Source organism: Haliotis rubra, unplaced genomic scaffold (assembly GCF_003918875.1).
Source record: "Haliotis rubra isolate DU_JTF1 unplaced genomic scaffold, ASM391887v1 Scf12, whole genome shotgun sequence".
Lineage (NCBI taxonomy): Eukaryota > Metazoa > Mollusca > Gastropoda > Lepetellida > Haliotidae > Haliotis > Haliotis rubra.
In genome coordinates, this window is record NW_025765114.1 from 3503133 (window position 1) to 3528818 (window position 25686).

The 25686-nt window shown below is 41.9% G+C and overlaps 1 protein-coding gene across 1 annotated transcript in view; it reads left to right on the forward strand.

Annotated features, from left to right (window-relative positions):
• The first annotated feature begins 8988 nt into the window (after positions 1 to 8988).
• LOC124262685 (serine/threonine-protein kinase H1 homolog) overlaps positions 8989 to 25686 on the forward strand; it is a 34629-nt gene continuing 17931 nt past the window's right edge. The window contains exon 1 of the mRNA XM_046697204.1: positions 8989 to 10223. Within this exon, the coding sequence (XP_046553160.1) occupies positions 9336 to 10223 (888 nt within the window). The 5' untranslated portion in view covers positions 8989 to 9335. The remainder of the gene's footprint in view (positions 10224 to 25686) is intronic.

The window sequence follows — 25686 nt, forward strand, 5'->3', positions numbered from 1 at the left end:
TTGTCAGTCAAGTCAGCGAGCCTGACCACCCTAACCAGTTAGTCGCCTCTTACGACAAACATGGGTTACTGAAGATCAGTTCTAACCCGGATCTTCACGGGTCTTCAGTCTTGATATAACATCGTATTCTAACATGTGGTAGTAACAGATGAAACTGCATTCTAACAGATACTGTCAGCGAAAATACAATAAATTTAACTGTTTAACTTTATTTGATTTTTGATCTATCATACTATGAATATCTAAAGTAAATGTGGTGAGCTGCAGTACCTGTTAAAACGTTACATTCGGGTAAATGATGGTACACCTATACACCCACCTTGTCAGAACACTGGGATTGGGCATTAATTATGTATAAACCTGGCTGTAAGTAAGTAAACTCGATGGAGACCGCCTATACATGCGTAACAAAGCTGCGTAAATTGATGCTCGTGATGCTGATCTCTGGATTATCTGATCCAGACTCGAGTATTTACAGATTATCGTCATACAGAATTTTGCTGAGTGCAAGGTTTAACAACAAACAGCATATAGCATGGTTTATGATATATGCCGAAAAAGGTTGCCAAGGTTATTCGACACTGACCTTGTCTCGACCTGTTTCCAGATGGGCTGTTTATGGAATCAAAGGCAAAAGTGGTAAACAAGATTCTGTGCCCGCTCTATTAAGTTGTTAAACGAAATCAATATCAACAGGGGAAGAAAAACACAGAACCTTTTGATATATATAGATAAACATATACATGTACTTATGCATATTAATAACTACTGATAGGTTTCCAGGACATCAGTCCTGCCCCACGACGAAGCCTTGTCGTAAGAGGCGACTAACAGGATCGGGTGGTCAGGCTCGCTGACTTGGTTGACACATGTCATCGGTTCCCAATTGCGTAGATCGATGCTCATGCTGTTGATCACTGGATTGTCTGGTCCAGACTCAATTATTTACAGACCGCCGCCACATATAGTATGACCAGAAATTATTGAGAAGTTTAGGAATATGTTTAATTGGATTTCTAGTATAAACAACCTTGACCAGCTATCAAGTGCTTGGTTTCATTCAAGAGAGACAACTCCGTTAATCTTTTTTCAGTAGTTTGTGAAGAGTTATCCCCCACTGTTTACTTGCTAGCAGACGACATTTTCAGTGATCCTCAGTATGGATAATTAAGAGAAGAGGAAGTTGATTTGAGAGTATTATAACAAGGACATCAGATCAGCTAAAGTGATTTCAAGTAGAACAGGCATCCCTTTGTCCACTGTTTATCGTGTTTTGAAAAATATTGCAAATGGATATGGCAATGAGCACCAGGGACCAGGTAGGCCCAGAAAAGTGACTGTCGGTGACAGGAGGCGGCTTGGTATTCTTGTTTCTAAAAACAAACGTTGGAGTTTAGAAACCTTAAGGCTGGATATGATTGATAGAGGAACTGTGGCTGTCTGTAAGGAGACAATTAGAACTGAGCTGCATGCAATGGGTCGGCAGAAAAGTCGAAGCATTCCATCACCGATCATGAAACCTGAACAAAAGGAGCGAAGGTTGAACTGGTGCTTACAGCATAGAAGTTTTAACTGGGACAATGTGATTTTCTCAGATGAAGTTCTGTGTGGCTGTTTCCTAATACACTAAAATTCTGGACCAAACAAACTGAAAAAACCTTTGTATCAGCGCCCAAAGTACAGTCCGAAATTTAACGTGTGGGGTGGCATATCTGTGTTAGGGGCAACGCCCCTCTGTGTATTTGAAGGGAATATGAACAGTGAGCGGTACACAGATATTCTCGAGGGACATTTACTTCCATCTGCTCTCGTGTTCTGTGGAAATTTTGGGATTTTCCAGCAGGACAACGACCCAAAACATCGTTCAAAGCATTCACAGGCCTGGTTTCGGACCCAAAATATGACATTATTAGATTGGCCAAGCTATAGCCCTGACCTAAATCCAATAGAAAATGTTTGGGGACTTATGAAGGAAAGTGTCAATAAGAAAAATCTGACAAATATTGCTGAAATGAAAGAAGAGGTGGTCTGATATTGGGACAGCATGGACCACGATTTTCTAACTTCTTTGATCAGTAGCATGCCCCGCCGCATTGAAGCCTGCATTGCTGCCCATGGTGAATACTAACTGTTCACCTGTCTTTGAATCTGGAGTTATGTTCTGCTAATATTCACATTTAATACGTGAGTAATGAGGGGATTTGTTTTTTATAAATTACAATCTTAAAATCTCAATAATTTCTGGTTGTACTGTATTTGGAATATTGCTGAGTGCAGTGTAAAACTAAACTCACTCACTCACTTTTGGTTTTTCACGTACTGAAGCACACAATATTTCGATTTGATTTCCATTTTTAAGTTTCACTCATCATGGTAACCCACCCTCTCTCTTTTTCTTTGTTTAGTGAATTATAAGTTGTGAAGTTAGATTGCAAGATGCGGTGCCTAAATTGAAATCAAAATCATACGTCTCTCCTATACAATGTTGCTATTTTATAGCCATAATGTGAAGGTGCCGTGCATGTTAGTCAACACAGAGACAAAGGGTGAACAACGTCTGATTACGTACACACACGTGCAACACTGGGTCCGTGCGTTCGTTAGACAGCAAATTAAATTTATGACGTCAAAGGTCCGATATCTTGGCAGTCATGCATGTCAGACGCCATTGGAAGGCCACGGCAAGGACTGGGGGTTTATACCAGACATGTCCCACATAGATAACTATCACTGAAGTTCTGAACAGCGGAATGTTCCCTTTATAATTAGTGCAATTACGGGCCATTGACCAATTACGATAACAAGGTTTTGTACAGATTGTATCAGACGGTAATGATTTATTATTGAATGAAATTGGGACAGTAGGGCGTTATAGGGGTGTATCTCGTGTCAGGGAACGGTAGCCCATAGAGACGTTACAAGTGAACTGCACTACGTCAATACCTTGCCTATCTGGGATTGCTTTCTGTGTTCTGCCCCTCTTCGGATGGACTGTATGTGTGTGTGCGTGCGTGCGTGTGCGTGTGTGTGTGTGCGCGCGCGCGTGGGTGTTGGAGCGTGCGTGCGTGCGTGTGTGTGTACTATTATCAGCAGATAGCGATGAAAGAACGATACTGGGCAGTATATTCTTGAAATCAGCACTATCTGTTTGTGAATGCAAGCAGCATAAGAGAAGCTCTCAATAGGGGAGACCGGGGTCAATTGTAACACTTTTTACTTAACTTCTTGTAGTTGATCCCAGACGACCGCTCACAAAGTTAATCGGTACTAACTAGTACATTGGCTTATTGGCTTTAAACCTCAGCGTCGTTTCAAGTTCACTACCGTGTCTTTACAAAGTTATTACGTAGCAAATGCAATGACTACAAGTGTTACAATTGACCCCTAGCACGGGGCAATTGTAACAGGTGGATCGGGCAATTGTAACAAAGAAGGTTCAAATGTAACAATTTGTTTATTTTCCAAATAAAATCAAAATATAATGTGGAAAGATGTTATAGTGATCAGTTGGGGTGAAAATGGATTAACAATTAACCTTTATCACCACCGACATTTCAAATGTTTTTCGTTTAAAAGTCATGTATTGGTATGCCCAGAAAATAATACAAAGACTTACACCAAAAACTTTCACCCGAGGCTAAAACTGTCAACATAACACTGAAAATGTTCTACTATGATAAACCTAGTAAAAAAATTTCAAGTAGAACAGGCATCCCTTTGTCCACTGTTTATCGTGTTTTGAAAAATATTGCAAATGGATATGGCAATGAGCACCAGGGACCAGGTAGGCCCAGAAAAGTGACTGTCGGTGACAGGAGGCGGCTTGGTATTCTTGTTTCTAAAAACAAACGTTGGAGTTTAGAAACCTTAAGGCTGGATATGATTGATAGAGGAACTGTGGCTGTCTGTAAGGAGACAATTAGAACTGAGCTGCATGCAATGAGCGTGCGTGCGTGCGTGTGTGTGTACTATTATCAGCAGATAGCGATGAAAGAACGATACTGGGCAGTATATTCTTGAAATCAGCACTATCTGTTTGTGAATGCAAGCAGCATAAAAGAAGCTCTCAATAGGGGAGACCGGGGTCAATTGTAACACTTTTTACTTAACTTCTTGTAGTTGATCCCAGACGACCGCTCACAAAGTTAATCGGTACTAACTAGTACATTGGCTTATTGGCTTTAAACCTCAGCGTCGTTTCAAGTTCACTACCGTGTCTTTACAAAGTTATTACGTAGCAAATGCAATGACTACAAGTGTTACAATTGACCCCTAGCACGGGGCAATTGTAACAGGTGGATCGGGCAATTGTAACAAAGAAGGTTCAAATGTAACAATTTGTTTATTTTCCAAATAAAATCAAAATATAATGTGGAAAGATGTTATAGTGATCAGTTGGGGTGAAAATGGATTAACAATTAACCTTTATCACCACCGACATTTCAAATGTTTTTCGTTTAAAAGTCATGTATTGGTATGCCCAGAAAATAATACAAAGACTTACACCAAAAACTTTCACCCGAGGCTAAAACTGTCAACATAACACTGAAAATGTTCTACTATGATAAACCTAGTAAAAAACTAACCTAAAACCTTCATCATAATTTGCTTTATTATCATAACACAAGGGAAAATTACATGGGGGCAATTGTAACACAGTGTTACAATTGCCCCTGATGGCAGTAGCCATATTTCATGCCACGTCACACGTTAACAACCTTGAGCTTCTCAAATATTTCTACTTCCAAATGTGTCGTAATATCTAAATTTTACACTTGAAAAGTTAATTTCATGCCAAACACCATTTACTGCATTAAGAACGGTTTAATACGTTTTGTGAAAAATTTACTTACCTATGTAAAAAACGATTTTTCGTCAACTGTATAAGCGAGCAGAGGAAAAACGCCTGGATGAGTACCGCAGGAAAGTAAAGGGAAATAACTCTACTCACCTACACTATGCTTGAGTAATCGCCCTTGTTACAATTGACCCGTGTTACAATTGACCCCGGTGTCCCCTACTTTGTGCCATATAGCTGGAATATTGCTGAGTGCGGCGTAAAACTAAACTCACTCAATATTTTGTGACCCTGTCGATAGAAACACTGCCATTCGCTGCTCGTTGGGTCTCTTGGGTTCTCCCCAAACCTATGATTTGGGGTTTGAATCCCGGTTTGAATCCCAGTTTGCCTCGAATTTGTTTCTGGGTGTGTCAGCTCCATACCATCGTTTGACTAAAACTCCACTGCATCACTTCGGGCTTTCCTTTCCACATTGAGCTGACACATGTGAGCGGCGTTGAATCCAACACTCATTATAGTTTGATTTCCCATCATTCCCGACAAGAGTCACGACCTTATTATTTCGATACTTGCATTGCATCGAAGAGTATCGCTACAGGTTTTATGAAGGCAGCAGATCAAGTGTTTTTAGACTTGCCTCGTCACGCAGAGAGCCCCAGGGTCGAATCCCCTCATGGTTGTATTGTGAGGCCAATTTCTTCATATTCACGCTGTGCTTTTGCTAAAAACCGATTAGAGTGGTACTTACTTACTCCATACAGCTCTAGTGACATTACAAAACACATCACACTCATATGTTGCAAATAACATTCCACTGTTTGTCCTGCCTGTATTCAGACTCCGGCGAATGTTCTGTTATTGAAGAGCTGCACCTCCCCAATAGTTACACTATTCAATCCGTACATGGCACCTTTTACCCCGGCTGCTCTCACGGCGACTCTGGTACCTTTGAAATGGTAAACGGCAGTAGCATGCGTCCTATTCACGTTTGTGAGACATACATATATACACACTGGTGCCCCGTTCCAGTGACAAGAGCTTGGTATTAGCTACAATACGGTCGCGCTTTCTCTCTTGCTTAATATGTGTACCCATTTTAAGAGTTGATAAATCTGGTCTCGAGGGTTGTAAGGATCGAACTTCACCGGTTAACACGCGCGTATTTAGAAACAATGTTCCGACCACTGGATATATGTGGTGTGATGCTGGTCTTTCTATTAACAGGAATTATTTGTTCCCGACAGTTCTGAAAAGACGCAATATCTCCTGCATGGGGTTTCTCAAATATCGGCATAGGCGGATCCAGAGATGGGGGTGCACGCTCGTGAAAACGGTGGAAAATGAACTGTGCATCCCCCCCTTTCTCAAAAACCTGAATCCGCCCCTGATCGGCCTGTTGACATGATCTGTGAAGAGGGTGTGTTGTAGTGAAAAATACCGGCTCCTGTCCGCATTTCATGGAGACAAATTATCATATGTGGCAAACGAAAACCCCCTCTGCCACATCCTTCCATAGGCTGTAGGGTAGCCTTCAAAACGTCTGTAGTGATTAAAGCCTCCGTATATGTCTCCCTGATGGCGGAGGTCATTGCTCATCACTTCGTTCACAGGTCTGCTTGAACTGACTGACTGAGTTTAGTTTTACGCCGCTTTTAGCAATATTCCAGCAATATCACGGCGGGGGTCACCAGAAATGGGCTTAACACATTGTGCCCATGTGGGGAATCGAACCCGGATCCTCGGCGTGACGAGCCAACGCTTTAACCGCTAGGCTACCCCACCGCCCCTCTGCTTGAACTAGTGAATGAGTACAGTTTTACGTCACTTTATACCCGTGAAGATCCGGGTTACAGTTGACCTTCAGTAACCCATGCTTGTCGTAAGAGGTGACTTACGGGATCGGGTGGTCAGGCTCGTTGACCTGGTTGACACATTTCATCGTATCCTAATAGCGTAGATCGGTGCTCGTGTTGTTGATCACTGAATTGTCTGAATTGTCGATTATTTACTGACCGGCGTCATATACAAATGTATAGCTGGGCCTAGCTTTTCGAAGCTCTCTTAGCGCTAAGATAGTCGTTAGTGCCATACAATTATAGTAACTTACGACCATCAGGAATAATGCTGAGTGCGGCGTTAAACAACAAATCAGCCAACCAACGTCGCTTTATCATTATCACTGCAGGGAAAACGGGAATGGGCATCAAACATTGTAAATGTGTGGAGAATCAAACACGTACTGTTGGCCTGGCGAGCGAACACTTTAACCATTAGGCTAGCCCTACCGTCCCTTCTGCCTGGTCGGGGGCGGTGGGGTAGCCTAGTGGTTAAAGCGTTCGCGCGTCACGCCGAAAATCCGGGTTCGATTCCCCACGTGGGTACGATGTGCGAAGCCCATTTCTGGTGTCCCCCACCGTGATATCGCTGCAATATTGCTAAAAGCGGCGTAAGCTAAACACACTCACTCTGCCTGGTCGAGAAGACAATTTCAGGCCATCGTGATGAAGATGCATTATTGCGGCGGGAAACACCATTCACTCAGTCAGTCTGTAGATAATCTCGGCAGAGACATATACACAAGTGTTGTTGGGTCTTCTAGCAGTCGTTAGGTTTGGAATCAGATCGAGAGGGCTGCAACTCCTACTCTGATTCTATTATCCTTATTAACAGCTACAAGGCCACTGGGAATATATTTATAGCAGTTTGCAAGTTTGATTTACATTATCTCATAGCTACGTACACTGTTTGTGAGCCTGGCACACACATGTAAGATTCCCGATAACGATATCATCAAATTACATAGATATCGGCATTACGATTATAATCATATTTCAAAGACGCCGTCGACATCGTGGTCGCAGTGTAGTAGTAGTAGTAGTAGTAGTAGTAGTAGTAAACGCATGGGCACACTACTTATATCAAAATGACATGATTGTTCTCTTACTACCTGTTGCTATTGTGACTACCCGTGAAGAGTGAAGATCCGGGTTAGAATTGATCTTCAGTAACCCATGCTTGTCGTAAGAGGCGACTAACGGGATCGTATGGCCAGGCTCACTGACTTGGTTGACACTTATCATAAGTGCGTAGATCGATGTTCATGCTGTTGATCACTGGATTGTCTGGTCCAGACTCGATTATTTACAGATCGCCGTAAAACTTGACTCACTCCAGTGTGTTCATTACTTGCGAGCAATATTGACACCAAGTGAAGAGTAACACTGGCAACATGTCAGTACTATGTAATACAATGACGCACCATGTTCAGTGTGTTACAGCACGGTCCAGTAGTACTCAACAAGGATACGTCATTGCAACATATTGGAACATTTATAAACAAAACTGTTCTAGTGTGTGTTATACAGTTTATCCGACAGTTTGGTGTACATAATACACTTTATTAACAAATTGCATTTACATCAACAAACAACTTTATTAGTATGCAGTCATGAAATTCCATGTCTAGAAAGCTATTGAATATGCATGAAACCGTGCAGAATCCATCACATCTTCTCTGAAACATATTTAATTAAGTGCATTACAAGCTTAAGAATTCCATATCAGAAAGGACCCACGCAAACCAAAGTGTATTAATAATCTTCCCAACACACGTTAAAAACCAGTGTCAATATTTGTTGTACAATAAGATATACCTATAAATAGCACCAATGTTATACAGGTATATTAATGTTTACTGTTCAAACTGAATAACCACAGCACACACATTAGTATACGCTGCCTTTAGAAATGTCCATGGTCTCGCATATAAATACATCGGAATAACAACACGCTTTTTGAATAGATTTTCTTAAGGAAAACGCGTTTTTAATGAAATTACAATTAGTGGATTTAACAGGGAACAAAAGGCTTTTGAAACTTGTTTATATCCCGTTCCACTTGTTTTGTACTTGCACTGTCTGGGGTGAAGATTGACTCATGATTGGATTACATGTGCCTGCCTATCCCTTTCATAACGGAGAGGTTCTTTCCAAATCCCACGATCCTGGTTTTATTGATAAGCTGCTAATACAATTTAACGGTTATCTTATTTCATTTGTTATCACTTGACACTGAATTCTTTACGGTGCGTTGTAAATGATAGTAGATTTAGTTGTTATAACAACTTGTGACGTCATGTTGTCACGTGACTGCATTGACCGTGTCACAATGAAGTACTTGTTTATTCCAATTATTTCTCCGCTGTATTTGTGTTAAACACATATTACATAAAATCTGTATCTTGTATCATATTAAGCTTACACGGGCGTTTACAAGGTGTAAACGGGCTTGCAAGCAAATCCCAGGCACAGGAAGGAGGACGCCATTTATTTGCTTCCGCTGGACTATTTTCTTCATGCGTCGTAAACAGGCGCACAGCGGCGTATTCTTTAGAAGAGCGAACTATGGAAGATCCCATGTGGAGCCGAAATTAAGGATACATTCTTCCGTTATTTTCTCCTAAATGCGGGTGTCTGTTCTCCTCCGATGACACCGAGGGGATGAATTTGGACAAAGTCCTTTGTTTCGACACGCTATGGGGTGCGTGAGTACTAAATTAGCCCCGGAAACTCCACCGAATGCCCACCTAGTGGAAACGGTACAATATGGGCAGGAGAAAAACAGCCGTAGCGGACACCCACTCGTCAAAAACACCCTACAATTACAGCAGTCGCCTAACCCCCGGGCTAACCAAGACGGGGCCCCTCGGGCGAATAAAAAGGTGAAAAAATACAGAGACAAGTTTGACCCCAGGGTAACGGCAAAATACGACATTAAAGCCCTGATCGGTCGCGGAAGTTTCAGCCGTGTTGTTCGAGTCGAGCATAGGGTCACCAAACAACCATATGCCATCAAGATGATAGACCGAGTACAAGGAAAGGAAGTTTTCGAGTCTGAACTGAATGTTTTGAGGCGGGTGAGACACATGTACATAATACAATTAGTGGAGGTGTTTGAAACCCCAGAGAAAGTGTACATGGTGATGGAATTAGCCACTGGAGGCGAACTTTTCGATAGGATTATTGCCAAGGGAAGTTTTACAGAGAGAGACGCAACTCGCGTTTTGAACATGGTTCTCGATGGTGTGAAATATTTACACGGTTTGGGTATCTGCCACCGTGACTTAAAACCAGAAAATTTGCTCTACTATCATCCTGGTCATGACTCTAAAATAATGATCACAGATTTCGGACTGAGTGCGATGAGAAAAGGTCCAGAAAACTACATGAGGACTACTTGTGGAACTCCCGAGTATATTGCACCAGAAATTTTGGCCCGAAAGCCCTACACAACTCAGGTTGACATGTGGGCAATGGGCGTGATAACCTATATACTGCTTAGTGGAACCATGCCTTTTGATGATGAGAATCGAAGCAGGCTGTACAGACTCATCCTAAAAGCCAAGTTCACCTATGTTGGAGAGGTAAACATTACTGTGCCATAACATGTGGTGCACATGTCGAGGTGGTGGGGATTTATTTACATGTGGTTTTTACTGTAAAAACTTATTTTTTATGATTACATTTTGGTACTTTATCTGCCCCTGGTAACAGGTGCATTATATCAGATCAGTCAAAACATGTTATGGTGTTATATATTTGGATTGCATTATGCATGGGATGAATGGAATATATGTGCAGATACACCTTGTGCCATTACACTATGGGGTATATATGTGTAACTCATCAGTGAGACAGAACAGTGCATGTACATCAGGTAACAGACAGGCGTCTTGAGCCGACTGTCAAAACTGACAGGTGTTTGTCTTTCACAAACACTGCATGCAGACTCAGCAAACTAAGATGCTTCTTGAATACACTCCACAATCCATTCACACTGCAGTGAACATGTTGGTAATGACAGATTATGTAATTGTTTATACCTGTAAGATCGTTAACGAAGAACGATTGGTGTAAATGTTTTTAGTAGAAGTAGTAATATATGAGTATTGCAACGCTGTCAGTTGTCCAATGGGTATGATACAATTATCTGTCCCACTAAGGGTAGTTAAATTTCTTAAGATATTCTCTTACCTTTTGCAGATGAATTACAAGCTTTATTCATTTGCCGGATAAAAAGATAAAAGATAGGATATTATAGGGCAGAAATATATAGGCCATATAGGTATATGTTATGATATTAATTCCACCCAAGAAATACTAGAGAATCTGAATGTTTACATTTTCTGATATTGCTTGCATGATTTTACACCAGAATAACTTTCAATATACAGTATGTATTGGGATACAGGTGATGAACATTGATATCTTGTATCACAGGCCTTACCTCAGGATACCATACTATGTCACCATTTTGTTTCATCAGTGGTTTCCATGAACATGATGAAAAATGTGGAAATTATTAGTAATACAGAAGAGACCTCATGGTTTAGTGATGTCACCTGTTGTGAAGGATAGGGCTGATTTGGCATGGGAAAAACATGACCATCCCGTTCAACAATGTTTAAGCCACCTGTCTGTGGGCTTGGGGAGATGTCTAGTCAACAGGAACACCGGCTATCACCAGGAACACCTAGTAGGAGACAGTTATCAATGACAGGAAGTACTCAAATATTGATGTAAAACATTCATAATCTGTTTTGAAATGAAAGCAGTTGTTCCTTGTACATCAAACATTTACAAAGCCAGGTGTCAATAGCTGTATCCCTCTAGTACAATTTAATTTATTTCGCATTACTGTATGGGGGTGAAAATTAATTTTCTACGAAAGTGTTTGACCGCCAGTTAGAAGTGATACAGATAAAGGTGAAGATTTATTATGAAAAACATTTTGGAGTATATTCTTACTCCCCTTCAGGTGAATGAAAAACTAGAAAGCAGATAGCTATAATGGTACATGAGAAACAATAACAACGATAAGATGCTTATAAAGTTATCTAGTGTTTCATCCATAGATTTTCACCTTATAGTTCTCTACAACATTTTAGAATATGATGTTAGAAATGTGAACATAAGTATAATGTCTGTTGAAATAAGTAATGAGTGGCATGTTGATTGATCCTGTGTTCTGTATGGTCTGGTGAAGAAAATCTCATTGTTTGGAAAGACATTAAATTGTAATCAAGATACCTGTGGTTCCGATCAAGCCAGACCAGTCAGTTCCAGGTCATTAACTTCTGTTGTTAACACTGTGTCTGTTGAACCTCAAGTGGAATAATCCAATCTGCTTAACGGTGATTAACAATATGTTGGTACAGACCAGGTGATCTTTGTTGTGATTTGAGCTGGTTGTGCTAATCTCTTTAGCTAGTAATCATTAAATGAGATAATTACCAAAGGTAAAGTGTGGCCTTGATTGCAGTAGTGTCATAATGGATCATTTGGCATACAGAATTTGAAGCCACAAGATGTTTTTTGGTTAGGTGATTAGAATATCAAAGGCTGGTACAGAGGCCCAGATAAGCTGCGTATCCAGGTAAAATACGCACATAAAATTTCGAATTACGCATTGAAAAATAATTGTTGCGTACCAACTACGCATTTAAAATGTTAGATACGCAAAAAGTTTAAAACTAATGCGTACGGAATATATTTATAAAAATCGCTAGTGCGTAATGAAAAATACATCAATTGCTATCAAGTTGTACTGTTAGTATAGGACAAGTGTTGTACTGGCAGTATAGGATGAGTGATTTTTTATGAAATCATTTCCATTATATTTAAGTTGGTTTTGATTAGGTATGACATAAGGCAGAACATACCTGCTTAGTAAACTTACTCAGTCACATAATACTTAGGTGAGTAAAATCACTGAAATACGCACATATTTGAAAGCAGTGGGTAACGGAAAATGAAATACCCACTCAACATTCATAATACCTACTCCAGAAAAATACAGTCGGTACAGTACCCACATGAGCTAAATCTTATCTGGAGCTCTGCTGGTATTTTCAGACCATCAGGGCATGATTGGTCAACCTTGAATCTGACCAGTTAGTAGGAACTTATAGCATGTTGAATGAAATTCTTGAAAGACCATTAAGAAGTTGGATGAACATGAATACATTACACATTTTTATGGATAACAACTTCTTTTTATTCTTTATGTGACATTTTAGAGCTAATTCTTGGTGAAGGAGTAAGAATTAGCTCTAAAATGTCGTATAAAGAATGAAAAGAAGTGTATCCATAAAATGTGTCATGTATTTATAACATGTTGAGTTAATGGTAGGCTGAAGAGGGTCTGATTTACAATGCATATTGAGTAGAGCTGACATTCAGTAGTAAAGAACAAGTTGTGGAAAAGTTGTTCCTATGGAAATCAGTTATGGATCTTTTAGTTGAGACATGGAAATAGTAGAATCTGATTTTATTGATATGTGATCTAATAACAACGAGACTTAAAAGAACTACATGATATGTGAAGAATTTGTGAGTAATTATTGAAACAGTAATTCGTTGCCAAGTTCATTCTTTAGTCAATAGATGTTTAAGAAATACCATATCTGTGGTATTTAAATTCGTATAGAGAGGTTGTCCATCTATTCAACCAGTAACCCTGCTGTTCACCCCGTTCCAGTTAAGACACTAATTGGGGAAAATATAGTCCATATCCTTCCATGCCAAACTCTTCAGCAGTTAAAACCTGGAGGAAGTCATGGCTACCTGGGGTTATCTGCCATAGTATTTCAACCTAAGGAGCCCTTAAAAGTTGATCGTTTGACATTTGTGTTATGTATGATGAGGAACCTGAAAGTTTCATGCTTATTTTTTGAACTGGTTCAGTATGAACATCTATGTCGAAACCAGTTCACAACAAAAGATCTTTGTACTTCAAGTTCAAACAAAAAGTAAATCTAGAAAGAGATGATAATTTAAAAATGTCTTGAATGAATCATTGGTGGCAGGTGCTTGGTCCATAGCTACAGTTAGCTGGATACAATCTGTGGAATGGTTGTGCTAACAACTTGCTGATAAGCTGCAGAAACACATATATATTTATCACTTGTTCAGAATACTGGGGTTCAACAACCTCATAAGTTAGTGGCTGGAATTTAATTGCGTAATCTATGGAGTGAAAGTTCAATTTCAACAGCTTACTTCTTGGGACGTATGCACTCTGAAGTTTGGATGTGATGATTCCTGTACATCAACACAGCCAATGACTGACTTGTGGAGTATAATGCAGTGTCAGTGTGGCACCTAGAATTCCTTGTATGCCACTAGTTGGAAACTGATGACCCAGTATACAGATTCTCAGCATATTTTAACACCATATGTCGATGGAACCTGGTGCAATTAAAAACTGTGTTTTAAGGAGCTCAGTAACTGTTATGTGTTTAATATCAGTCCATAAATAAGTCCATAAATCCTGGAATACTCATTATTGCTACTTGATGTTTTCAAACTGTATGTGATCAGGTACTGAAGCATTAGGAGTGGAACACTGTGTCAGTCTGATGTAGTTCTTGTAGCATGTTCCACAGGTTTGTCAGTCATACTAATTCTGTCGTCCAGGTAGGGGAAATGGGCATGTGAGGAATCATATTTGTTCAGACCATCAGCTTGGGTTTGCCTGCACCAGAGTGAGTATGGTTTTACACTGCTGTTAGCAATATTCCAGCAATATCACAGTGAGGAACTCTAGAAATGGGCTTCACATTGTACCCATGTGGGGAATGGAACCCGGGTCTTCAGCATTATGAGCCGACACTTTAACCATTAGGCTACCCCACTGCCCTGCCTGTACCAGAACTCAATTGGCACAGGAAGCCTTTCTGGTTCATATCGCCTCTCCTCCTCATAGTATGGTGGGGTAGCCTAGTGTTCAAAATGTAACAATGGGTGGATCCAGATGGTGCTGGTGTAACTGTGGGTGGGTCCAGATGGTGCTGGTGTAACTGTGGGTGGGTCCAGGTAGGTGCTGGTGTAACTGTGGGTGGGTCTAGCTGGTGCTGGTGTAACTGATGGTGGGTCCAGATGGTGCTGGTGTAACTGTGGGTGGGTCCAGATGGTGCTGGTGTAACTGTGGGTGGATCCAGATGGTGCTGGTGTAACTGTGGGTGGATCCAGATGGTGCTGGTGTAACTGTGGGTGGGTCCAGATAGGTGCTGGTGTAACTGTAGGTGGATCCAGATGGTGCTGGTGTAAGTGTGGGTGGGTCCAAATAGGTGTTGGTGTAACTGTGGGTGGGTCCAGATTAATGTTGGTGTAACTGTGGGTGGGTCTAGATTGGTGCTGGTGTAACTATGGGTGGGTCTAGATAAGTGCTGGTTTAACTGTGGGTGGGTCTAGATAAGTGCTGGTGTAACTGTGGGTGGGTCTGGATTAGTGCTGGTGTAACTATGGGTGGGTCCAGATAGGTGCTGGTGTAAGTGTGGGTGGGTCCAACTAGGTACTGGTGTAACTGTGGGTGGGTCCAGGTAGGTGCTGGTGTAAATGTGGGTGGGTCTAGATTGGTGCTGGTGTAACTGTGGGTGGGTCCTGATAGGTGCTGGTATAACTATGGGTGGGTCCAGATTAATGTTGGTGTAACTGGGTGTGTGTCTAGATTGGTGCTGGTGTAACTGTGGGTGGGTCCAGATAGGTGCTGGTGTAACTGTGGGTGGGTCCAAATAGGTGCTGGTGTAACTGTGGGTGGGTCCAGGTAGGTGCTGGTGTAAGTGTGGGTGGGTCTAGATTGGTGCTGGTGTAACTGTGGGTGGGTCCTGATAGGTGCTGGTATAACTATGGGTGGGTCCAGATTAATGTTGGTGTAACTGGGTGTGTGTCTAGATTGGTGCTGGTGTAACTGTGGGTGGGTCTAGAAAAGTGCTGGTGTAACTGTGGGTGGGTCTAGATAAGTGCTGGTGTAACTGTGGGTGGGTCTGGATTAGTGCTGGTGTAACTGTGGGTGGGTCCAGATAGGTGCTGGTGTAAGTGTGGGTGGGTCCAAATAGGTGCTGGTGTAACTGTGGGTGGGTCTAGATAAGTGCTGGTGTAACTGTGGGTGGGTCTAGATTAGTGCTGGTGTAACTGTGGGTGGGTCCAAATAGGTGCTGGTGTAAGTGTGGGTGGGTCCAAATAGGTGCTGGTGTAACTGTGGGTGGGTCCAGGTAGGTGCTGGTGTAAGTGTGGGTGGGTCTAGATTGGTGCTGGTGTAACTGTGGGTGGGTCTAGATAAGTGCTGGTTTACCTGTGGGTGGGTCTAGATAAGTGCTGGTGTAACTGGGTGGGTCTAGATTAGTGCTGGTGTAACTGTGGGTGGGTCCAGATAGGTGCTGGTGTAAGTGTGGGTGGGTCCAAATAGGTGCTGGTGTAACTGTGGGTGGGTCCAGGTAGGTGCTGGTGTAACTGTGGGTGGGTCTAGATTGGTGCTGGTGTAACTGTGGGTGGGTCTAGATAAGTGCTGGTGTAACTGTGGGTAGGTCTAGATAAGTGCTGGTGTAACTGTGGGTGGGTCTAGATAAGTGCTGGTTTAACTGTGGGTGGGTCTAGATAAGTGCTGGTGTAACTGGGTGGGTCTGGATTAGTGCTGGTGTAACTGTGGGTGGGTCCAGATAGGTGCTGGTGTAAGTGTGGGTGGGTCCAAATAGGTGCTGGTGTAACTGTGGGTGGGTCCAGGTAGGTGCTGGTGTAACTGTGGGTGGGTCCAGATAGGTGCTGGTGTAAGTGTGGGTGGGTCCAAATAGGTGCTGGTGTAACTGTGGGTGGGTCCAGGTAGGTGCTGGTGTAAGTGTGGGTGGGTCTAGATTGGTGCTGGTGTAACTGTGGGTGGGTCCTGATAGGTGCTGGTATAACTATGGGTGGGTCCAGATTAATGTTGGTGTAACTGGGTGTGTGTCTAGATTGGTGCTGGTGTAACTGTGGGTGGTCTAGATAAGTGCTGGTTTAACTGTGGGTGGGTCTAGATAAGTGCTGGTGGGTCTAACTGGTTTAAACTGGGTGGGTCTAGATAAGTGCTGGTGTAACTGTGGGTGGGTCCAGATAGTGCTGGTGTAACTGTGGGTGGGTCCAGATAGGTGCTGGTGTAAGTGGGGTGGGTCCAAATAGGTGCTGGTGTAACTGTGGGTGGGTCCAGGTAGGTGCTGGTGTAACTGTTGGTGGGTCTAGATTGGTGCTGGTGTAACTGTGGGTGGGTCTAGATAAGTGCTGGTGTAACTGTGGGTGGGTCCAGATAAGTGCTGGTTTAACTGTGTGGGTCTAGATAAGTGCTGGTGTAACTGTGGGTGGGTCTGGATTAGTGCTGGTGTAACTGTGGGTGGGTCCAGATAGGTGCTGGTGTAACTGTGGGTGGATCTAGATAAGTGTTGGTAACTGTTGGTGGGTCCAGGTAGGTGCTGGTGTACTGTGGGTGGGTCTAGATTGGTGCTGGTGTAACTGTGGGTGGGTCTAGATAAGTGCTGGTGTAACTGTGGGTAGGTCTAGATAAGTGCTGGTGTAACTGTGGGTGGAGTCTAGATAAGTGCTGGTTTAACTGTGGGTGGGTCTAGTCTGGTTTAACTGTGGGTGGGTCTAGATGCTGGTGTAACTGGGTGGGTCTGGATTAGTGCTGGTGTAACTGTGGGTGGGTCCAGATAGGTGCTGGTGTAAGTGTGGGTGGGTCCAAATAGGTGCTGGTGTAACTGTGGGTGGGTCCAGGTAGGTGCTGGTGTAACTGTTGGTGGGTCTAGATTGGTGCTGGTGTAACTGTGGGTGGGTCTAGATAAGTGCTGGTGTAACTGTGGGTGGGTCTAGATAAGTGCTGGTTTAACTGTGGGTGGGTCTAGATAAGTGCTGGTGTAACTGTGGGTGGGTCTGGATTAGTGCTGGTGTAACTGTGGGTGGGTCCAGATAGGTGCTGGTGTAACTGTGGGTGGATCTAGATAAGTGTTGGCGTAACTGTTGGTGGGTCCAGGTAGGTGCTGGTGTAACTGTGGGTGGGTCTAGATTGGTGCTTGGTGTAACTGTGGGTAGGTCCAGATAGGTGCTGGTATAACTATGGGTGGGTCCAGATTAATGTTGGTGTAACTGGGTGTGTGTCTAGATTGGTGCTGGTGTAACTGTGGGTGGGTCCAGATAGGTGCTGGTGTAACTGTGGGTGGGTCCAGATAGGTGCTTGTGTAACTGTGGGTGGGTCCAGATAGGTGCTGGTGTAACTGTGGGTGGGTCCAGATAGGTGCTTGTGTAACTGTGGGTGGGTCCAGACAGGTGCTTGTGTAACTGTGGGTGGGTCCAGATAGGTGCTTGTTTAACTGTGGGTGGGTCCAGATAGGTACTAGTGGATGGGTCCAGGGAATTAATGGTAGATAGTTTACAATCTTTGTGGTTGAGGGTAACTGTGGTTTGGTCCAGACAGGTGCCTGTGTAACTGTGGGTGGGTCCAGATAGGGACTAGTGGATGAGTCCAGGGAATTAATGGTAGATAGTTTACAATATTTGTGGTTGAGGGTAACTGTGGGTGGGTCCAGACAAGTGCTTGTGTAACTGTGGGTGGGTCCAGATAGGTGCTTGTGTAACTGTGGGTGGGTCCAGATAGGTGCTTGTGTAACTGTGGATGGGTCCAGATAGGTGTTGGTGTAACTGTGGGTGGGTCCAGACAGGTGCTTGTGTAACTGTGGGTGGGTCTGGATTAGTGCTTGGTGTAACTGTGGGTAGGTCCAGATAGGTGCTTGTGTAACTGTGGGTGGGTCCAGATAGGTGCTTGTGTAACTGTGGATGGGTCCAGATAGGTACTAGTGGATGAGTCCAGGGAATTAATGGTAGATAGTTTACAATATTTGTGGTTGAGGGTAACTGTGGGTGGGTCCAAACAGGTGCCTGTGTAACTGTGGGTGGGTCCAGATAAGTACTAGTGGATGAGTCCAGGGAATTAACGGTAGATAGTTTACAATATTTGTGGTTGAGGGTAACTGTGAGTGGGTAAAGCGAGTAGGTTATTTGTCAGACCAACCCAGTCATCAATGTGACTCAAGACCATCACTGGTCAGACAGACTGACAGGAAAATGTCAGGCCAGAGGTAACCGTACTATGGTGAGTCATCAGGCCAGAGGTAACCATACTATGGTGAGTCGTCAGGCCAGAGGTAACCGTACTATGGTGAGTCGTCAGGCCAGAGGTAACCATACTATGGTGAGTCATCAGGCCAGAGGTAACCATACTATGGTGAGTCGTCAGGCCAGAGGTAACCATACTATGGTGAGTCATCAGGCCAGAGGTAACCATACTATGGTGAGTCATCAGGCCAGAGGTAACCATACTATGGTGAGTCATCAGGCCAGAGGTAACCATACTATGGTGAGTCATCAGGCCAGAGGTAACCATACTATGGTGAGTCGTCAGGCCAGAGGTAACCGTACTATGGTGAGTCCTCCTGACAATGAGTCCTGACAATGAAGAGTGGATAAGGCTGATCATTAATGTGTTTTCAATTGATAGCACCCAATCAAACAGTCTGTTTAATATGATTTTTACATTTAGAACTGTGATGTTGCACTTAACTTGAAACAATTCTGTGTTTTGTTTATTTCCACTGATGTTAGTTGATAATCACTGTGGTGATTCTGGATTAGAAATGTTCTGATGCAAGTTATGCTGGTCAAAGGACTTAATGGATTGAGTGGACAGGCTCGTTGACTTGGTTCATTGCATTCTCATCATACCCAGAGGAGTTAAACATTTTCCGGCATCCATCAGTGGATTGTTTGGCAAGATGATTGAACACAGGAAGTAGCTGTTCATAAGTTCTGTCTTTCAGCTTGTTCAGCAGAGATCACTGGCATACACTGAAATATACGTTTATTTAACTTTTGAAATGCTGGCAGAACTAGAAAATTACTTTACACATTCCTTTGTCATGCTGGTTCAATGTTTAAAGTCCAGTCTTTGGTCACACTGACAGAGTTGCCTCCCTTAGCTCCCCAGGTTTGTAGGTCATGGTTGAGATTCACAGATTTGGGAAATCAAGGTGGTAATGTTGGTTAACTGGCTAAAATGTGTGTCATGTTTGAGTGACACACCATGACATGTTGGAAGTACTGTTCAAAAAATGTTGTCTGAAATAATTCACTAAATTATTTTGAATTATGAAACCTCCACATGTACATTTCAAAAGTGGAAAATGCTGTTCCTTAGCCATGTTCCTATAGCATGTATGGCATCATGGAGTCCACTGTACTGCTGACTTTGGGTATTTACAAAGACGTGAAATTTTCATGAAGAATTTTAAGTGGTGTGCGTGTGTGTGTAAATCTTTCATTATTGGACATAGTTTGAAATGTTTTCAATTTTAGTGTGATTCTTGTATCCTTATACCACCACTCCTATATTCACTGATATGGATTGTTGGTAGGTTGGCTTGTTGTTTAACACAGCGCTCAGCAATAATCCAGCTATATGGTGATGGTCTGTAAAGACCAGACAATGTAGTGATCAACTGCATGGGCATCAATCCACACAATTTGGATACGATGACGTGTCAACAAAGTCAGCGATGCTGACCACCCGATCCCGTTAGTAGCCTCTTACGACAAGAATGGGTTACTGAAGACCAATTATGTGGATTGTTAATGCCCCATACAACTTTCATCAAGTCTTATCTTTCTTCTGATGTATTGGTATGATTCGTAGTTGTTGCTGTCAGATGTCAGATGGCTGTAATTAGCGGTTTTGATGTTGAAGATCAACCAACCAAATCTGCTTTTCTCCTGTTTTCAACAGAGAGCTAGAAGGCTCAGTAATTGGATCTAATTAAGTTGTTAGGCAGTTTAATTGTTGACAAGGCATTGGGAAGTTTACCCAGCTTTGATATATGTTGCCAGGTTTGATAATATCAGTCATTTGATATGCCTTGGTACAAAATATACATCAGTGACCTGGGGTTTTGATTCTTAAATTATCTCTCTGAAGGTTTAGCATGTCTACAGACTGGTCCTTTCTGTCTTTCAGGCAAACATACGTTTGTCAAGAAGTAATGTTAAATTGATTTCATATATTAGTTTTTCACCCAAATGACTTAACTGGTGTTTTCAAATTATGGTTGCCACCAACAAGAAAGTGATTCATAATTGATCAAATGTAGTTTTCATTGGTTGGCATTTGGAATCTACTGCCATCTTCTATGAAGTAATCGATTGAGCCCAGAATATGGAAGCATGGAGACTGGTATGATCAATATCTCTCTAGGTGATGATGTTTGCCTTCAGTGCAGTGCACAAGTAGGGCTCTGGAGCCTATTATGGTTCATTATTATCAGGTCAGCATAGTTAGGAAGCTTATAGACGTTATGCTTTCAGGAACCATCATGCATGGTAAACAAACAGTAGAGCATTGGGGTAGCTGGGTTGTGGAGTTGTGGTGAATGTGTTGCCTCCCTGAAGGCCACCGATTCCCCTCGTGGGTATAGTGTGTGAAGTCAATACATATGGTGGTAAAGAAGTGCTAAAAGCATTGTAATACTCAGTCTCTCTCTCAGTGTTACACTTGCCTCTGATGTACTACTCAAATTTTGATAAGGGTAATTGTGTGTATGTAGTGATTTGATTTAAATATACTATGATGAGAATCAGTTTTGAGTATCATTGAAAGATATAAATACCTCTATGAACACGATCTAAAGTGGAGTGGTATACTTATGTTGTTCGTAGGATGTTGAAGTCAATCAGTACACACTTAAATTAGCAACAGGCATCATGTACTATATGCTGTCTATACAATACAACCTCTCTCACCCAATAAGAATTGGTCTCCAGTCAGGCTGGCTGACTTGGTTAGGCATCATGTACTATATGCTGTCTATACAATACAACCTCTCTCACCCAATAAGAATTGGTCTCCAGTCAGGCTGGCTGACTTGGTTAGACATCATGTACTATATGCTGTCTATACAATACAACCTCTCTCACCCAATAAGAATTGGTCTCCAGTCAGGCTGGCTGGACTTGGTTCATGCATGTCATCATATCCCAGTTGTATAGAGCAATGCTCATGCTGTCGGGGGGGAAACGGTATGCCGCTGAATTTGTAGAACCGCGGTGTTTTGACTTGGTTCGGTATACCGTAATGCAATCCAAACCTTAGGTTTCGTGCCATCATTTTATCAGCCTATTTAAACCTTTTCTAAAATATCTATAAATCAAATCATTTTGTCAACGTCTTTGCTAGACAGACGCTATTTTCCCAGAAGTAAGGTCTCTTATTCCGAACCGAAAACGGACCAAACCGAAGGCCTTGTACGGCAATATGTACTGTACCTTAGTAAAAAGGGCCGTACCATTTTACTCCTAGTGTCATTCACTGGATTGTCTATCCAGACTCAGTCCTTTACGGCCGGCCATCATAGCTTGAATATTCTGACTGCAGCATTCAATAACAAACTAGCGAAGAAGTACAACATATCTGAGACATATCAATATTTAATGTGTGTTCATATTGATTTTGTAGGCTGTCGACTGATGAAATTGCCAATTGCTGGTCCCTTCAGTAATCTGTTTGACCAAGGCTGTATGGTATATCTGCTTGTTGTTAAACATACAGTGTATGTAAATACTGAAGGTGGTTTAATTACAGGAAAATGGACATGGAATTGTAACTCTATTTCTTGTTCCTCGTACTGGTTTCTTGTGGCCATGATATGGCTCGCTCACTCACTCACTCACTCACTCACTCACTCACTCACTCACTCACTCACTCACTCACTCACTCACTCTCTCTCTCTCTCTCTCTCTCTCTCTCTCTCTCTCTCTCTCTCTCTCTCTCTCTCTCTCTCTCTCTCTCTCTCTCGCATCTCTCCTATCTATGACATTTATCCTATCCATGACATTTAGGTTCATGCAATAGTTAAATCAGTTCTTTGCATCAGTATATCCTAGTATATTTTATTGTCAGTGAATGTTTACGACATACTTGTTACTGGGCAAAGATGTGTCAACAGACTGTTGGACTTAAGGCGACATGCTTACAATACCCAGATGTACCTTTTGTTATTCAAGTGTGGTGCTAAACAAAAAGGACATGATTTAAGGTTTTCGGTTGTGATCTCAAGATTTTGTATTTTATGGTTGGAGGAGTCCATTGCCCTGCTATGACCTATTCTTGTGGTAGACTACTGTTAAGTTACTCTCTGCCCCTGCAGGATAAGGACATCTGTAGTTGTTAGCATGGTTAGGTATTGAGGTACCAGGGTCTCCATCCACAAAACATTTGTCTTTACTCAGTACTACATCATTGGCTCACAAATAACGTAATGCTACAAACGCTTCGTGGATCGGGCCCCAGTACTTGTTTGTTAAGGAGCCATTAATGATATATTTGGAATATTGTCAACTGTACTCAACTCTGGTGCTCATCGTTTCTTGCTTGCCTTTTGATAATAGAGAGAGAGGTACACTGACACTTGATTCTCACACTCACTACCTGTGAAGATCCGAGTTAGAACTGATCTTCAGTAACCCATGCTTGTCGTAAGAGGCGACCTACGGGATCAGGTGGTCACAGGCTTGCTGACTTGGTTGACACATGTCATCGTATCCCATTTGCATAGATTGATGCCTATGCTGTTGATCATTGGATTGTCTGGTCCAGACTCAATTATTTACAGACCGTCAGCTTATAGCTGGAATATTGCTGAGTGCAGCATAAGACTAAACTCACTCACTGATTCTCACACTGATGCTGAAAGGAGTGGTTTAAGGTTAGTCCCTATACTTCAATACTGACACTGACAGTGATGGGGGGAGACATCCAAGTCTAGTATCGATACTTTGATACTGTGATACTGAAGGAAGAATGGTTTAAAACTATCCTCACTGTGTTGGAACTCCCACCAGTATTGGGAGAGAATAGCTTTAAACCTTTGTCAGTACTTTACAACTCACACAAGTGAGATTGAGAGGAGTAATACTGTGCAGCTGTAAACATTCATGGGTATTTCCTTTTGATTGGGTGTCACAGACCGTAAGGTTCTGAATTCTTTTACCTGAAATCTTTTCAGTATGATGATGTATCATATCCAGCTATGGAGTCTAACATTTGACGGAACAAAGTGCTCTTGTCCTTCATATTTGCTCGCAATCAATGGCTTCAGGATTTTCACATTTTGAATCTCTATTTCTCCCACCTGGGGTTTGGCTTAAGACTTATGGAAAAAACAGTGTGTACCTGATAGTTAATCATTCTACACTGTAAACAGAGACCTGTCTACATTCTTTGTTCTGATTTACTGCATTTACTGACGTAGTTAGGAAGACCCTAAGTTTGGTATAAAAAATATTGTATTATGTAAGCTCTTGTTCATTGAAGTGTCAAGGACATAATAGTTGAGACTTGATTGAGTTGGTTTAGTTTTCAGACAGTCTAGCACACTAAGGATACCTTTGTCTCTGTGGACAATCTTTTTGAAATATTCATGAGTAAGTAGTTTTTAGTATTGATGACTCAAGAAGACGACTTCGGCAATATTTCATCCTTGACAGTGTTATTGATCTCTGTAAACAGGAGCGACTGTGGATGTTGTTTGTGATTAAAGGTCTTGTTACAATACTTTTCTGGAAAACAGCAACGCATTTTCTGTTTGGAACATGCTTGAATGTTTTTCACTCCCTGAAATTTATTCAAAAGGATTTTTGTTGAAGAAGAAAATGGAACATATCTGCTTTTCTGAGGCATGTGAATGGTGTTACAAGGTGTCTTAATGTATCACTGTTATGAACCTCATAATTTTTTTCTGAGACATGATCATTCACAATCATGAACGAAAACCGAAACCGAAAGTTACCAAATGAAAGCTTTTCAGAAACACACGCTTTCATTCGCTGAACTTATTACAACAACCAATCAGGGATGTTATTGCATGTGGATTAAAACTGGTTCACTTAATAGTGAACAATAACTGCACTTGTATTTTTTGGATGCAGCGTTTTCAAATATTTTGTGTCCACAGGACGCAACTCAAATTTCTGTCAGCGGCAATTCATATTTTGATGCAGAAATCCCTCAGAAACTCATCCTTGGTTTATCCCTGAATGACTGAACTGTGAGTACATGGTATACCATGTAATCTAGGAGAATTCTCCAATAGTTTGTAGAATGGGCATCTGCTGTATAAGCAAGTGAACTGTTGAGTTATGCGTCTGATGGAATTACTGTTACCTTACACTATTATTACTTTCATTTGCTGTAATTTGACTGTTTTGGAAAAACAGTCATTGTTGATATTGTACACTGGTAGTTTCACTCACTATAATCTGACCTTGGCTTGAGGTGTCAAGCAGAGGCACACTTTTGAACAGGACTTTTTAAACTGGACAAGAGAACCCTGCATAACCACATGTACGTTCAACAATTGTAAAGCAAATTATTTCCCTGTCAGCGAAAATTGTAGTGCCATTTGCAGAGTTCTTATTAGAATAAAAAAAATGCAAAGCAACTCAAATAACCTGCTTGAGGTGTGGACCAGTAACCGATGCCTGCCATTGTGCATATCACGTTTGGTTGGAATCGTTGAACAATGCATTCTTTTTCTAATCATTCTCAAAAGAGCAGCACCACAGACAACCGATACTGAACTCAGGCCATATGTTCTTCAAACCTTTATGTTGATGTTTCCTTTGAAAGTAAGTCTATGGAAGGCCACCGATGACTGGCATGCAGCAAAGCTTGCAGAACAAAGATCAGTAATAGTATGGAAGCCTGTTAGGGACATGTTTCCTCACATCCTTTAACATGACCACATGGTTCTGATTTGGTATTCCAGGATGTGTTGAAATGCAGAGGAATGGGACATCTTTTGGCATGTTAAGCTGTTCTTGCCCAGATAATGTAGCATTATGGTTTGCTCATGGCTTTTATGTTTTATCTGCTCACAATTTAAACAAATGATTTATAGCTTTGGTTTACCTAAAAGAAAAGTTAAAATGAGCGGGCCATCTCTTTTATTTTGACTGAAAACATGGGATGGTGTGTTTGTGATC